This window comes from Gasterosteus aculeatus, chromosome 3 (genome assembly GCF_964276395.1).
Source record: "Gasterosteus aculeatus chromosome 3, fGasAcu3.hap1.1, whole genome shotgun sequence".
NCBI lineage: Eukaryota > Metazoa > Chordata > Actinopteri > Perciformes > Gasterosteidae > Gasterosteus > Gasterosteus aculeatus.
Window position 1 is genome coordinate 11,524,962 of NC_135690.1, and position 12,976 is coordinate 11,537,937.

Here is a 12,976-nt window from a genome sequence, read left to right on the forward strand (position 1 = left end):
TCAGAGCCAATATTTCCAGATGAAATCTGACTGCAAGTGGAGCAGACACGAGACCCTATAGCAGTGTAATCACTGTAGTTTTAAAGACTATCTGAACCAATGAAATTACCCTGGATATTACTATTCAGATATTAAAGGCCAACATGCCAACAGTATATATATATATATATATATATATATATATATATATATATATATATATATATATACACATATATATATATATATATATATATATATATATATATATATATATATATATATATATATATATATATATATATAAAGTTTAATCTCACTCTGGTTTAAAGTAAATGTATTGTGTTGCATTCAAAATAAATGTAGAAAGTAATGTAAAAGTAAGATGTAGGCCATTCAGTTGAATGTCGAAGTCTGTATGTTTTGTGTCTGATGCCTTACAAGAAGGCAAATGCATTTTGATGCACTGCACCAAATTTGGAACAAAAGACCTTATAGCCCAGATCACATCACTATCCTCCCACCTGCATTAACCCCCCCCAGCCTTATATTTTAAGAAATTGTTATCGAGACCATATATATATATATATATATATGGTCTCGATAACAATTTCTTGTATATGTGTTCATATGAATAAATATAGTTGATATTTTATCAATAAATATATACATACATAAACACGCACGCACACGAAATACGGCGTGCGCGCACACGTGTGTGTGTGTGCGTGTGCGTGTGTGTATGCGTGCGCACGCTCATATTTTCTGTCATTCTCCTCAACCAGAAGAAGACAAAACCTTTCAGCCATTTTTTTTCCGGGGTGTTTGTTGTTCACGCAACAGACATGAGGCTGTTCTCAGGTCGCCGCTGAGATGCGCCTTCCGGTCGACCCGCGGCCGGCTCCGAGGAGGGTAAAATGATCCCAGATCAGTTTCTGTTTCGGTGTCACCGCCGCGGCTCCTTATCGCGCGGCAGCCTCGCGATAGCGCCTCGCCTTCCAGAATCAAAGCTTCCGTTTCGCGAGCTGGATGCTGCTGACAGACGCGCGGCGCGGTCGTCATGCAGAGGCTACACCGGATCCGCTCCAGCGAGTCTCTGAAGAAGCTGCTCCTCCGCCGGACCCGCACGGAGCACAGCGCGCGAGACGTCTAGCGGACGCCAACAACAACAACAACAAACAAACAAAAAGCTCGGGACTCGCGTTTTAGCGGCCCGTTTTGGCAACGGCAGGTGTCCGAACGATGGACGAAAGTTTAGGATTCCCGCAGACGGCGGTGTGTTCGCTGGATCCCATCAGCGGTAAAGTGGCTTCATGAGTGTCCAAAGTAACAGTGGAAGTGGTGGTGGAAGTTTGGAGGCGACGCCATCTTGGTCGCAGCTCTCCTCGTCCCCAACGATTTCTCAACAACATATAACGGCGACCGCAAAGAGCAAGGAAGGTATAATGGCTCGCCAAGTGCACAACTTAAAGCGCGGCCTTCACCTTAGAAGTGGATTTTATTTTCGTGCCGTGCCGCGCTAACGTTTGTTGTAGTAAAAAAAAAAATGGATGTCAAGTTCACTGATGTCGTGAATTCGGAAGCCAAACGTCAGCTGTCAGTTGGGTTGACGGCCAGCCCGAGTAGCAGCAAAGCTATCGTGTTGTGCACAAAGGAAGCGCCGGCTCGTTTTTTTGTTGTTGTTTTGTCCTTCTCACTTTGAAGTGGCCACTGTTTTGTAGCGTTCTCCTTCCCCGTCAACTGGCACCTAGATGGCTGTTCAATAACACGGCTAATGCACGCACCCGTCAATGCATCGACGTGCACGCAGAAACTTGCGAGCAGGCCCTGGCTTTTTGTTGTTGTTGTTGTTGTTTTGCATATTCGGTAGCATCTGACTATCCACGTTGTTGTCGTCGTTTTTGAGACTATTCACTTTGGTTGCCGGGTGTGATGTGCTAGAAGTTATCATCTTCCAGTTACGTGTATTGATTAACCCGCAGGACGTGATGTGTTAACGGGGACATATTGAGACCGCAACGGTGTAACAGATAATTCGCTCTGAATGACTGAAAACGTTACGGAAGCAATTGTGTAATGCGTGCTGGTCCACCGGAGTAAACGCTGTAACGTGAAGCTCTTGCTAGGATCATCGAGCTAAATCTCCCCCCACCCTGTCCTTAGGTAACCCCACACAGGCGTTATGGACTCACAATGTCCATCTTGCCTTTTTAACAAAACTTTTTTTTTTTTAGGGCTTGCCCCTGTGCAGAAGCTATGTAAAGATGTCAGCCAGGAAACGTCCAGCAAGGAAACAAACATTTGCAGGAGTCAGCAGGGAGCAGATGACCTGTGTGTGTGTGTGTGTGTGTGTGTGTCCCTGGAAGCTGGTTGTCATAGAACCAGGCCCAGTCGGGCAGCGTGCACGTCTCCGCCCGATGCTTGTGTTAAAGTCATGGTGTTGACGTTGTAGTGCAGATTTGCAGTGTTATGGTCCACCACCCCTGACGTCTGCAAATCTGCCCAATACAGGGAGGACATTTGGACGCTGCGAAGGTCTGTTTGGCAGCGTAACAAAAGCTAACTCTTGATTCAGCAGCAATCCGGAACATTGATGCAGATTCCTCATTGACTCTTGACACTTTTAGAGAAATGTGACCCTCCAAGCCTCCATTTTAAAAAGCTTCTTGCTCTGCAGGACCGGTTGGGCCTAGCCTAGACTCGTCTCCCTCCCGACTTCCCAGTAATGGAACGATCTTCCTGCTTATGTCAGAAATGAACTGTCACTCATCTGCAGTATCTTCCATCATAGCTAAAGCGCTACCTCTACTGCTCTTTGGGTGCAATCCATTTTTTCATGCAATGGTCTCCCGTTTCTTCTTAGTGCCCATTTTCTTTCTCTCTTGTAATCTGATCCCAAACAAATGTTCAGGGCTCAATAGCTCTTACTCCTTTTTTTTTTTTACTTGTCATCACCGTTTGCTTCCTATGGCGATAATGTAACCATCTAACCTCCCGCTGTTGATCCCTTAATATCAGGCCCCATGGAGGAGCTGCACAGCCTGGATCCCCGGAGACAGGAGTTGCTGGAGGCCAGGTTCACAGGAGCTGTCAGTGGTAACACAGGAGGCAGCACTGGGAGCACCAGTGGAGGTGCTAAGGTAACCGCGACACAGGAAAAACTGAAGCCTCGTTTTTGAGATGTGTCACACACACGAACACGCTGTGGATCCCGGGATCTAAAGAGCTTCGTGAGCTGAAAGTAGGATGCATCGTTTAGAAAACAATAAAATCTCTAACCTTGAGTTCTAACAGCAACACTAGCGACGACCAGTGCTCGCTTGCAGCCAAACGAATGCTGTAAACGAGCTGTAGTTTTTCCTTTAACTTTTATAGCACCTTTCACTTGTGGACAAAATATTCCTATGGTGTGCGTTCACTTATTGGTGTGACTTCTCTATATGTTCAGGGTCTGGCCAACGAGTCCTCTAACCACAGCTACGGCAGTCTGGGCTCCTCTAGCGACAAGGAATCAGAGGTAAACACACACACACACACACACACACACACGTCACTTCTGCAGTGGGTGTGGGTGACTGTATTTTGATAAGACGGAACAAAAGAAATTGAAAATGATTATGTCTTAATTTAATTATACAAATGGCAACAATGAAGCAAGTTGTCAGTACATCCTTGCACGGCCCACTCGTCTTTCTGTCTCTCCCACGGCCTCCACCTCTCCTTCTCTTCTCTTCCCAGAACTCTGATTTGAAAAGAGGGAGCTCCCCTGCCTACTCAGTATGTACTCGTTCTTCCTGCTACTCTTCCCCGCTGACCACCGGTGCTCGAATCGTCTTTTGTTAGGTAAAGCACAAGGGATTTATGCCTCTATTCTTATTTCATATGGATTCACAGACGCCGGAGAAAAAACACTCTGAATCATCCAGGGGGAGGAAAAGAAAAGCAGACACCTATTCAGAAAGCAGTCAAGGTACGACAAACACCTGCATGCAAGACATCTGTAACACGTAGAACACCTGCATGCAAGACATCTGTAACGCGTAGAGCACCTGCATGCAAGACATCTGTAACGCGTAGAACACCTGCATGCAAGACATCTGTAACGCGTAGAACACCTGCATGCAAGACATCTGTAACGCGTAGAACACCTGCATGCAAGACATCTGTAACGCGTAGAACACCTGCATGCAAGACATCTGTAACGCGTAGAGCACCTGCATGCAACACATCTGTAACGCGTAGAGCACCTGCATGCAACACATCTGTAACACGTGGAACACCTGCATGCAACACATCTGTAACACGTGGATATCGATGCCTTCGAGATCGGCCTACGTTAAATCTTTGTTAATATTTCAATGCAGGGAAGACGTCCACGCGAGGGCCCAAGATCAGTGACTACTTTGATGTGAGTATTAAAGCAACTTCCATTCTAAAAAGTTCCTCCTTAGTATTTTTGAAAATAATTTTTAAGGAAATGGCAAAATCTATGCAAAGTTCCAGAGTGGGAATGGTTCCAGTCCAGTCAGGGGTCTCCCCTCAGCCCGCCGCTCTCCACAGAACTCTCACTCTGCCCCAGGCTCAATCGTGAGTTTTTTTTTCCCCCACAAACGATACAATACCTTACATGAGGATCATTAATCCTCATAGTTGCACATGGGGTGAATGTGATTGTCAGTGTTTCATTGGTGTTTAAAAGTCCCTCTTTGTCTGTAGATCCGACAGAATAGCTCCTCTCCTACGAGTCTGTGTTTTGGTGACCACAATCCTAAAGCTTCCTCCAGCAAGTGTGTCCAGGTAATGTGATGCATACATTAAACACTGACATGACACCCTATTGCATTATTTTTAACACACCTCTGACTGATGCATATCTGAATTCTTCAGACGGATCTAACGGGGCTGAAACTTGCTGCTCTGGAGAGCAACAAGAGTCTGGACCTGGAAAAAAAAGAGGGGCGTATAGATGACCTGCTGAGAGTGAGTTCAACATCAATAACCTGAGTTGTGACGCCGAGTGCATGAAAGTCTAATGTACAGCAGGTCATCAAGTCAGATTTGTACTAATGCACTCTCTGCTGTTTTCCCTTAACAGGCCAACTGTGACCTGCGGAGGCAGATAGATGAACAGCAGAAACTCCTGGAGAAATACAAGGAGAGGCTCAATAAGTGCATCACCATGAGCAAGAAACTGCTAATAGAGAAGGTATCTGTCTCTGCCTGCATGGACCCCTCTGTGTGTTCATCATACAAAAAAAACGTAACTCCGTTAAGATGTTTTTGTTCTACTTTGGGCAGAATGAAAAACTACCCGAGTTCCCTCTGCGTCTAAGCTTGTATAGAGACACTATCCTCTAATCGGGTTCTTACTGTTAATGCGTTGGAAGATTTGCAATGTATTACTTGCAAAATAAACTGCCTATTTGCACCTGCTACTAACATGGAGCAGCAGCTTTTCTGATAATCCCTTCAATGTTCTCTGGTGTTTTTAGCTCTGCTTTGGTCCAACCCCCCGAGGGGTCTGTGGGTTGGTAGATCTTTGAATCTCTCCACCAATTACCCGTTTTCAGCATGGGCTCCACACTTATGGGCTGCAGGTGCGGTTAGCTGCACAGTAGTGGTGGGATTTATTGTGCAAGAAACCGTTTCACAACATGTATTTGATAGAGATTATAATATATTATCTTTGGCATTTTTTGTATTGTGGGATTTGTTGAATTTTAACTGGTAAAAAAAAAAACGCCGTCCGGAGCTGCTCCAGCAAGCGCTGTGTTGAGCTTAAGGCAGTAAATATTACTGATTTCAGTCGTAATCCTCTAAAATTAACATGAAAACACCCACATACGTCTGGTAAAGTTGGATGTAGCTGCAGCTGTGATTGTTCCTATATGATCGCAGTGCGGTGAGGACACAGACGTACACCAGACGAATATAATGCTCATTCAACCTTGTTGTATCCATCTCATTAGTCAGCCCTCATTAGTTAGTAGATACTTCAGTCCGCACTGTAGTTCATATATAAAGCAGTTATCTTTTGCACCATTCAACTTACGGTTGCACTAAAGTTATTTTAAAAAGGCCCATGTTGGTGTTGACACATTTCGTCTGGGTGGAGGGAAGTTGTAAGGGGGGATGGCTTTTTGTCACTCGTCACATCTTGTTTCTCCCATGCCCGTTGTCGTGAACAGAGCACCCAGGAGAAGCAGTCGTGTCGCGAGAAGAGCATGCAGGACCGCCTCCGTCTCGGTCACTTCACCACCGTCCGACACGGAGCGTCTTTCACGGAGCAGTGGACGGACGGCTACGCATTCCAGAACCTGATCAAGTGAGTGACGGCCAACGCCTGCTCCCATTTTTACACGAGCGCTGCAGCTCTAAACCTTGTTAAAAGGTCAGTGTAGTGTCTTTTGAGGGGATGCTTAAGTGGATCCTATGCATGCTCCACTTCACAGCCAGGGGCAAAGCATATGAAAGGCTTCTTATTGTCTGCTACAGTATGTTCCGCATGGCTCATTTCCTATGTACACTTCTGTGTAGGCAACAGGAGGGCATCAACCAGCAGAGGGAGGACATAGAGCGACAGAGGAAGCTGCTGGCCAAGAGGAAGCCTCCCAACCCTGCATCTCCCTCCCTCTCGGTTGCCTCCACTTCTGAAGCCAAGCAGCGGAAGGCTAAGGTGGTCAACGGCAACGACTCGGACCCGTTTCTCAAGCCCTCGCTGCCTCAACTGTGAGTACACTCAAATAGCTACACACTCAAATAGGGTAAAACATCTTTGAGTGGAGCTATTGGAGTGTGTCAATAGCTCCACTCAAAAATGTTTTACTCTTTAAAGAATGTGGGGCGATTGTCCCGTGTTTGTATCGTCTGTAGAACTCTTAGGCCTCTTTTTATATCTTTCCAATTCTGGAGTTTTCTTAAACTTGTCTGTCCCGCGATTTTGACTTGTACATATTTTGTCAGACTGACGCTCGCGGAGTACCACGAGCAGGAAGAAATCTTTAAGCTTCGCCTCGGACATCTGAAGAAGGTTGGTAGACGAAGAAAACAAAATCAATCTTTATCAAAGTTTATCTATTGTGTCAAAATGTCCTCTACATTTTAGAATGTAGTCAAAACAACGAATCGGTGCATTAATTCACTTGAATGGCTGCTGCAGTATTGCATTGTTTGATTATATACATGGGTTTTAAGTCCAAACGGGAAGAGAACAAAGTTCACCTGGTGTAATTCTACAGGAGGAAGCAGAGATCCAGGCAGAGCTGGAGCGGTTGGAGCGGGTGAGGAACCTCCACATCCGGGAGCTGAAGAGGATAAACAACGAGGACAGCTCTGCGTAAGTCCGCTCTACAAGTAGCCTAACAGTCGAGACCTGGGCTAAAAATCTGCTTCAATGCCAATGCACACGTTTAAGTAATGGAGGAGGCCTTTTGCAATTATAAGACATAAATCAAAGAATACTGAGGTGTGTTAAAATCATTTTTTTTTTTTTGAAGCAGTGGATATGACACGTTGTGCCTCCTTACAGTTTTAAAGACCATCCCACCTTGAATGAGAGGTACCTCCTGCTGCACTTGCTGGGCAGGGGTGGCTTCAGTGAAGTCTATAAGGTAACGTCTGCGTGGTCGGATTCCATTTTCTGTCCCCTCTCACATGAAGGATGTTTAAGAGACGTGTGCGTGCGTGTGCGTGCGTGTGTGTGCGTGCGTGTGTGTGTGTGTGTGTGTGTGTGTGTGTGTGTGTGTGTGTGTGTGTGTGTGTGTGTGTGTGTGTGTGTGTGTGTGTGTGTGTGTGTGTGTGTGTGTGTGTGTGTGTGTGTGTGTGTGTGTGTGTGTGTGTGTTTTTTTTCTTGTCACACAGGCTTTTGACCTGTTTGAGCAGCGCTACGCAGCTGTCAAAATCCACCAGCTCAACAAGAACTGGAGAGAAGAGAAAAAAGAGAACTACCACAAGTAGGTTTCACACACACAAGTTAGGATGCATAAAGATGAAATGTTTCTCAGCAGCTGGCACACTACTTTGACATTTATTTCCTCTCAGGCATGCATGCAGGGAGTACCGGATACACAAACAGCTGGACCATCCCAGAATAGTCAAACTCTATGACTATTTCTCCCTGGACACTGACACGTGAGTCACCTTTGACCTCTCTCTGCTGCAGTGCTGCTTCTGTGACGTGTCCTGTGTTCATAAGCATTTTTACACCAGTTTGAAAACGGCACGGTGCACCTTCGAGAGGCCCGACCCAGAGTACGTTTTTATTTTGCGTGTGAAGTTCTACACGTGAGCGCAAACATCACCGGCGGGTTATCAGATCGGGATGATCGTAAAAGCAGTTCCAAGAAGAACGTACAATTCAACGTCAACAGGCCGGACGATGGCTGTTTGATTGTTAGCTAAGCGCGTGAACTTTAGTCACCGTAGACGATGCTAGATGCTGTACGTCGGCTCAGATAAACCCATGAAAACATCTTCATGTTGGGTACAAAGGTTGAGCTCATTTAGTACCGCGCTAGCAAAGCTCTCCAGCTCACATTCCCGACTGGAAGCGTTAGTCATTCTCATTCAGTCGGAGAGTGCTGACCTACTGTGCTGACTCTGACCCTCGACCTCCATGCGGAGGAGGGGAAATTTCCCCCCTCAGCGTTCGGTCTTTTTCCGGCTCGTGCATCGAACTGTCTGCGCACTGCTCTCCCAGGTTCTGTACAGTTCTGGAGTTCTGTGAAGGCAACGACCTGGACTTCTACCTGAAGCAAAACAAGCTGATGTCAGAGAAGGAGGCGCGCTCCATCGTCATGCAGATCGTCAGCGCCCTGCGCTACCTCAACGAAATCAAACCCCCCATCATCCACTACGACCTCAAGCCCGGTGGGTCACCGGTTTAAAAAAAAACATATGTTCTGGATGAATTGCTATTGATGCAGAATAACAGACTCACTGTAGTCTGAAGGAATATGGGTCTTTTTTTTACGTGAACCTGATTACTGAGTCTCGTGATGTGATGTGCAGGTAACATCTTACTGGTGGACGGCACTGCGTGTGGAGAAATTAAAATCACAGACTTTGGCCTGTCTAAGATTATGGATGATGATAACTACGGTGTGGACGGGATGGACCTCACCTCACAGGGGGCGGGCACCTACTGGTAAGACACACACGTGTCCACAAACCAACATGGGCTGACAGTTACTTGCAATAAAGCCTCTTTTATGGTCAATCTGAAAGGTTCCACGCACTTTATCCGACTTCGATTCTGCAATATGTAACAAGAATACATTTCATAATCTTATGGAGAGTGGATTTTTTTGAATGAAATGAAATACTCATGAGAAGGTCAAGGAATCTGACTTCTTTGACATTGTATGAAATGTTTTTGATTCCGTGTGTGTGTCAGGTACCTTCCTCCCGAGTGTTTCGTGGTGGGGAAGGAGCCGCCTAAAATCTCCAACAAGGTGGACGTGTGGTCTGTGGGAGTGATCTTCTTCCAGTGCCTCTACGGCCGCAAGGTACGACACCTAAACGTCACGTCTTCCTCACGTTGGAGAAAACTGGGAGAAGGACGCTTGGACCGATTGTCAGAGGCACTTGGTGGTGATTGTGGACGTTTTGTTTTCCCAGCCGTTTGGTCACAACCAGTCACAGCAGGATATTCTCCAGGAAAACACCATCCTCAAAGCCACGGAGGTCCAGTTCCCTGCCAAACCACAGGCTAGCACAGAGGCCAAGGTAGAGCACACACACACACACACACGGCCTTGTATATGTGAGCTCAATACGATGTTTCAGAAATACTAATGATGAGAGATCAGATAAGGACGTTAGTGCTACAGTCCCGTGGTGTCAGAATAATCCGATGAAAGAGTTCCAGATCATATTGAATGGTTCATTTGATCGGTTTGCTATGTTTGTTCCTGTCAGCAAACAGGAAAACTGCTCTCAATGTCTTACATCAGAGTCGGCGGCAGTCGCGTGACTATTTGTGCCCCCCAGACGCTCCTGGCCGCCTTCCTATTTGGTGTTAGCGTTCGGGGAGCTCTCTCTTCAAGCATTCCTGATTTAACTTTCTCAAACATCACGGTCTATCAACAAGTCTATAAACTGCCCCATGAAGTAGCCCTACTGAGTGCTACTATTCTGTTTAAAGGGGGAGGGGGGGGTGCTTGTGTTAAAAGGATGACAACCTCAGTCTGAGGAAAGCGACAGCTGGCAATAGACTCATCGCTCTGTCCTACTCTCATAGCTATCGTCCTAATTTAAGTATTAGTGAAGGAAAACTTTTGAACATTTTTTAAATATCTTCACGGTCATCTTCAATGTTCAGCTATTTCAAATAACATACTTTGCGTCCATGTGGGCTAAAGGTGCAGTTTCTCTGAGTAAATATATATGGAGTCTACAAAAGCACACGGCACCCGCAGCTCTTTTTCTGACATCACCTTCTGATCTGCAGGCATTTATCCGACGTTGTCTGGCTTACCGCAAGGAGGACCGGTTTGATGTTCACCAACTGTGCTCGGACTCCTACCTCCTCCCTCACATGAGGCGTTCAAACTCCTCCGGCGCCCTGCAGTCCTCCGCCTCATCTCTTTCTACCTACTGACTGGCTCTCTCGCATCATTAAAAGTAGCCTCTGGCTGATCTCAAGACAGGGTTGTTGGAATTTAAAGATAATGGATGGGGCTCTTTTTTCTTCTTTTTTTTTTTCACCTGAGCTTTTCCCAAATGGATGAATAAGCAATAGAGCAGAGTTTAACTGAAAACACAAGATGGAAAGGAATGAAGAAGTGGAAGAAGGATACTCCCTTTGCACGGGTCGGCCAAAGTTGTGCCTCAGAACTCTACTGTGCAAGAGAGGGGAAGGAACATAACTGGAAAATAGGGGAGAGCGATAAAGCAGGGCAAGAATTGAAAGAGAGGCTCAGCATTGTTTGGACCCCGAAAAGAAAATGATGAATCTATGGACTTAATTCAATATTTCAACAACCGTAGGAGGTCTTCGATGCCGTGTGCAAGCCCACCTCTCTTGGCTCTACGCCACAATAAATCTCACAAGATGGCGCCACATTTCTTCAGCATGAAGAAGCTGTTGTAGACAATATCTCCAGCAGCAGGAATCGGAGTGAAAAGAGCAAACGGGTGTGCGTTGCAGAGCGAGTATGAGTGACAGAGCGCCAAATGTCGGCCAGCGGCTCGTATAAACTAAACTGCACATCATTGTTACGAGGCACAAAATGAGGGCTACATTTGATGGAGTTATAATCCCATTACTGATAATCCCACTTGTACATGATGGGGTTCACTTGAGAGAGAGAGATGTTGTGACCTCCACGTAAAAAAAAAAAAATGTCTGTGGTTGATTTGCACGTCCGGTCCGGGTGATCTGGTCTCGCACGTTTTGCCGTGAAGTACTGCAGCGCCGGCTTCTTCTGAACTAATCAGGCGCCCAAGTCCTCTGTTCACGTTTTTCTTTCATTGCAAGGCAATTCAGATCGACCGCTGTGTTTACAGGAAGTAGGTCTGTGAATATGTCTTAATCACCTCCGTTGGTCAGGTGAGAGTCTTAAGTATTACAGTACCATGTCTTCATTGGTGTCCTCATCGTCCGGCCCGAAGATGGAAGCTGGACTGACCTGAGCGACTGCATCGGCTCTTACTGTACCGCAAAGACCTGGGACTGAATTTGTGTGTACATTTCACATGCAGGAGACATTACTCACTAGCAGATCCATAATAATGAGGCTTAGCCTTCCTCCTCAGCGTCTCACTTTGCTCTCCGTTCATTCGTGTCTCCTCCTGAAAGCTGTTCTCAGTTTGCTGCTATAAATTTTGCTTTTAGTTTGTGACGTGTGAATGGCTTTTTTTTTTTTTGTTGCCTTGAATATGTGCATACTTGAACTGTGTTAAGAGGGAGCACTCATAACCCACCCCCACTGTGCTATTCGGGGTGTGCAACACACTTTAGTGCCACAAACACCAATGACCACATGTGTTTTGGTTTAATTTTAGGTACAAGTCCAAACGAGGACATACGGGGGCACAGTCCCAGTGTGCTGTGTTGGGAGGAATGGTGTGTTGCAGCATCTGTTTACTGCCACTCCTAAATCAAGTGGATATATCCCAAATGTTTTCACCCTATAAATAAAACACTTACCTGTACGTGGTTGTGACATGACGAAGCCTCTGAACTCCGTCCGATAAAAGACACGTGTGAGTTAGAGGGCTGCAACTTGTGGGAGTTTCTTCTCTCTTTGCTTCTGACTGCTTCCAAGCTTGTGATTGATTTTTTTTTTTTTAAATTTATGTGCCAACAATTACTTGAACAAACCCACCAGGCATGTAGTTACAGAAACATTAAACTGCGGGAAGCGATGAAGCGCAATGAAGGTGGTTATTTTCTTCCACTTCGGTGCGGTAAGGCCTAAAAAAACAACTCCTGTCCAATTGTTTTCTCCCTTCCATTTGAAGAAATAGCTTTAAAAAGTCATGGCAAGTGTAAGTGTTGGCATCAAAGGCTCGTGGTTAGTGACAACCTGGTGTCTACTGATGTGAATACAGCCAATAGGAATAAGATCAAATCACATTAGCAGTGACCTGAGGCCCCGCTGTTCAGATGCAATAAAGTTTCCCTGATAAGACTTCATGCTGCGGGAATCGTGTGGTAGATTATGCAGTGGGACTAGAACAAAGACATGTCGGTGTAATGGGACTTTGCGCCCCCCCCCCCCCCCCCCCACACAGTTTACAAAAAGACCTTTTTGGACCCCATTCAATTTGTAGAGTTAATTATTATGTAATATAAAATACAAATATAAAAACGTACGTGTTGTTCATTCAAACAACCAGCCAGCAGCTGAACAGAACATATGTCCAAAAAATAGTAAAAAGAACGTGATAGAGTTGACTTCTTTGGTATTGTCTTGCCAAAGAAGCGTCTTTGACTGGAATGGACAGCATGTCAGGTTAGTGGAGCTAATGGAGCTAACGTGGCAGAGGTTAG

At 45.8% G+C, this 12,976-nt stretch overlaps 1 protein-coding gene across 20 annotated transcripts; it reads left to right on the forward strand.

Moving 5' to 3' along the window:
- The first annotated feature begins 695 nt into the window (after positions 1–695).
- LOC120815772 (serine/threonine-protein kinase tousled-like 1-B) lies at positions 696–12,347 on the forward strand. 20 transcript variants are annotated; one of them, XM_078099275.1, is made up of 23 exons: positions 762–891; positions 2,214–2,310; positions 2,998–3,119; positions 3,428–3,496; positions 3,718–3,756; positions 3,874–3,949; positions 4,344–4,387; positions 4,477–4,566; positions 4,696–4,776; positions 4,867–4,959; positions 5,075–5,185; positions 6,168–6,304; positions 6,517–6,708; positions 6,943–7,009; positions 7,218–7,315; positions 7,508–7,589; positions 7,840–7,931; positions 8,020–8,109; positions 8,678–8,847; positions 8,989–9,124; positions 9,374–9,485; positions 9,598–9,705; positions 10,430–12,347. In XM_078099275.1, exons 1-23 carry the CDS (start codon positions 853–855, stop codon positions 10,577–10,579), a joined length of 2,295 nt encoding a protein of 764 aa, XP_077955401.1. In that variant the 5' UTR covers positions 762–852; the 3' UTR covers positions 10,580–12,347. The 20 variants fall into 20 exon arrangements, with proteins under 20 accessions (XP_040026653.1, XP_077955410.1, XP_040026656.1 ...); XM_078099276.1 differs by having other exon boundaries at positions 766–891; positions 4,483–4,566; XM_078099281.1 differs by having other exon boundaries at positions 788–1,419; positions 10,430–12,135.
- The last annotated feature ends 629 nt before the right edge of the window (positions 12,348–12,976 follow it).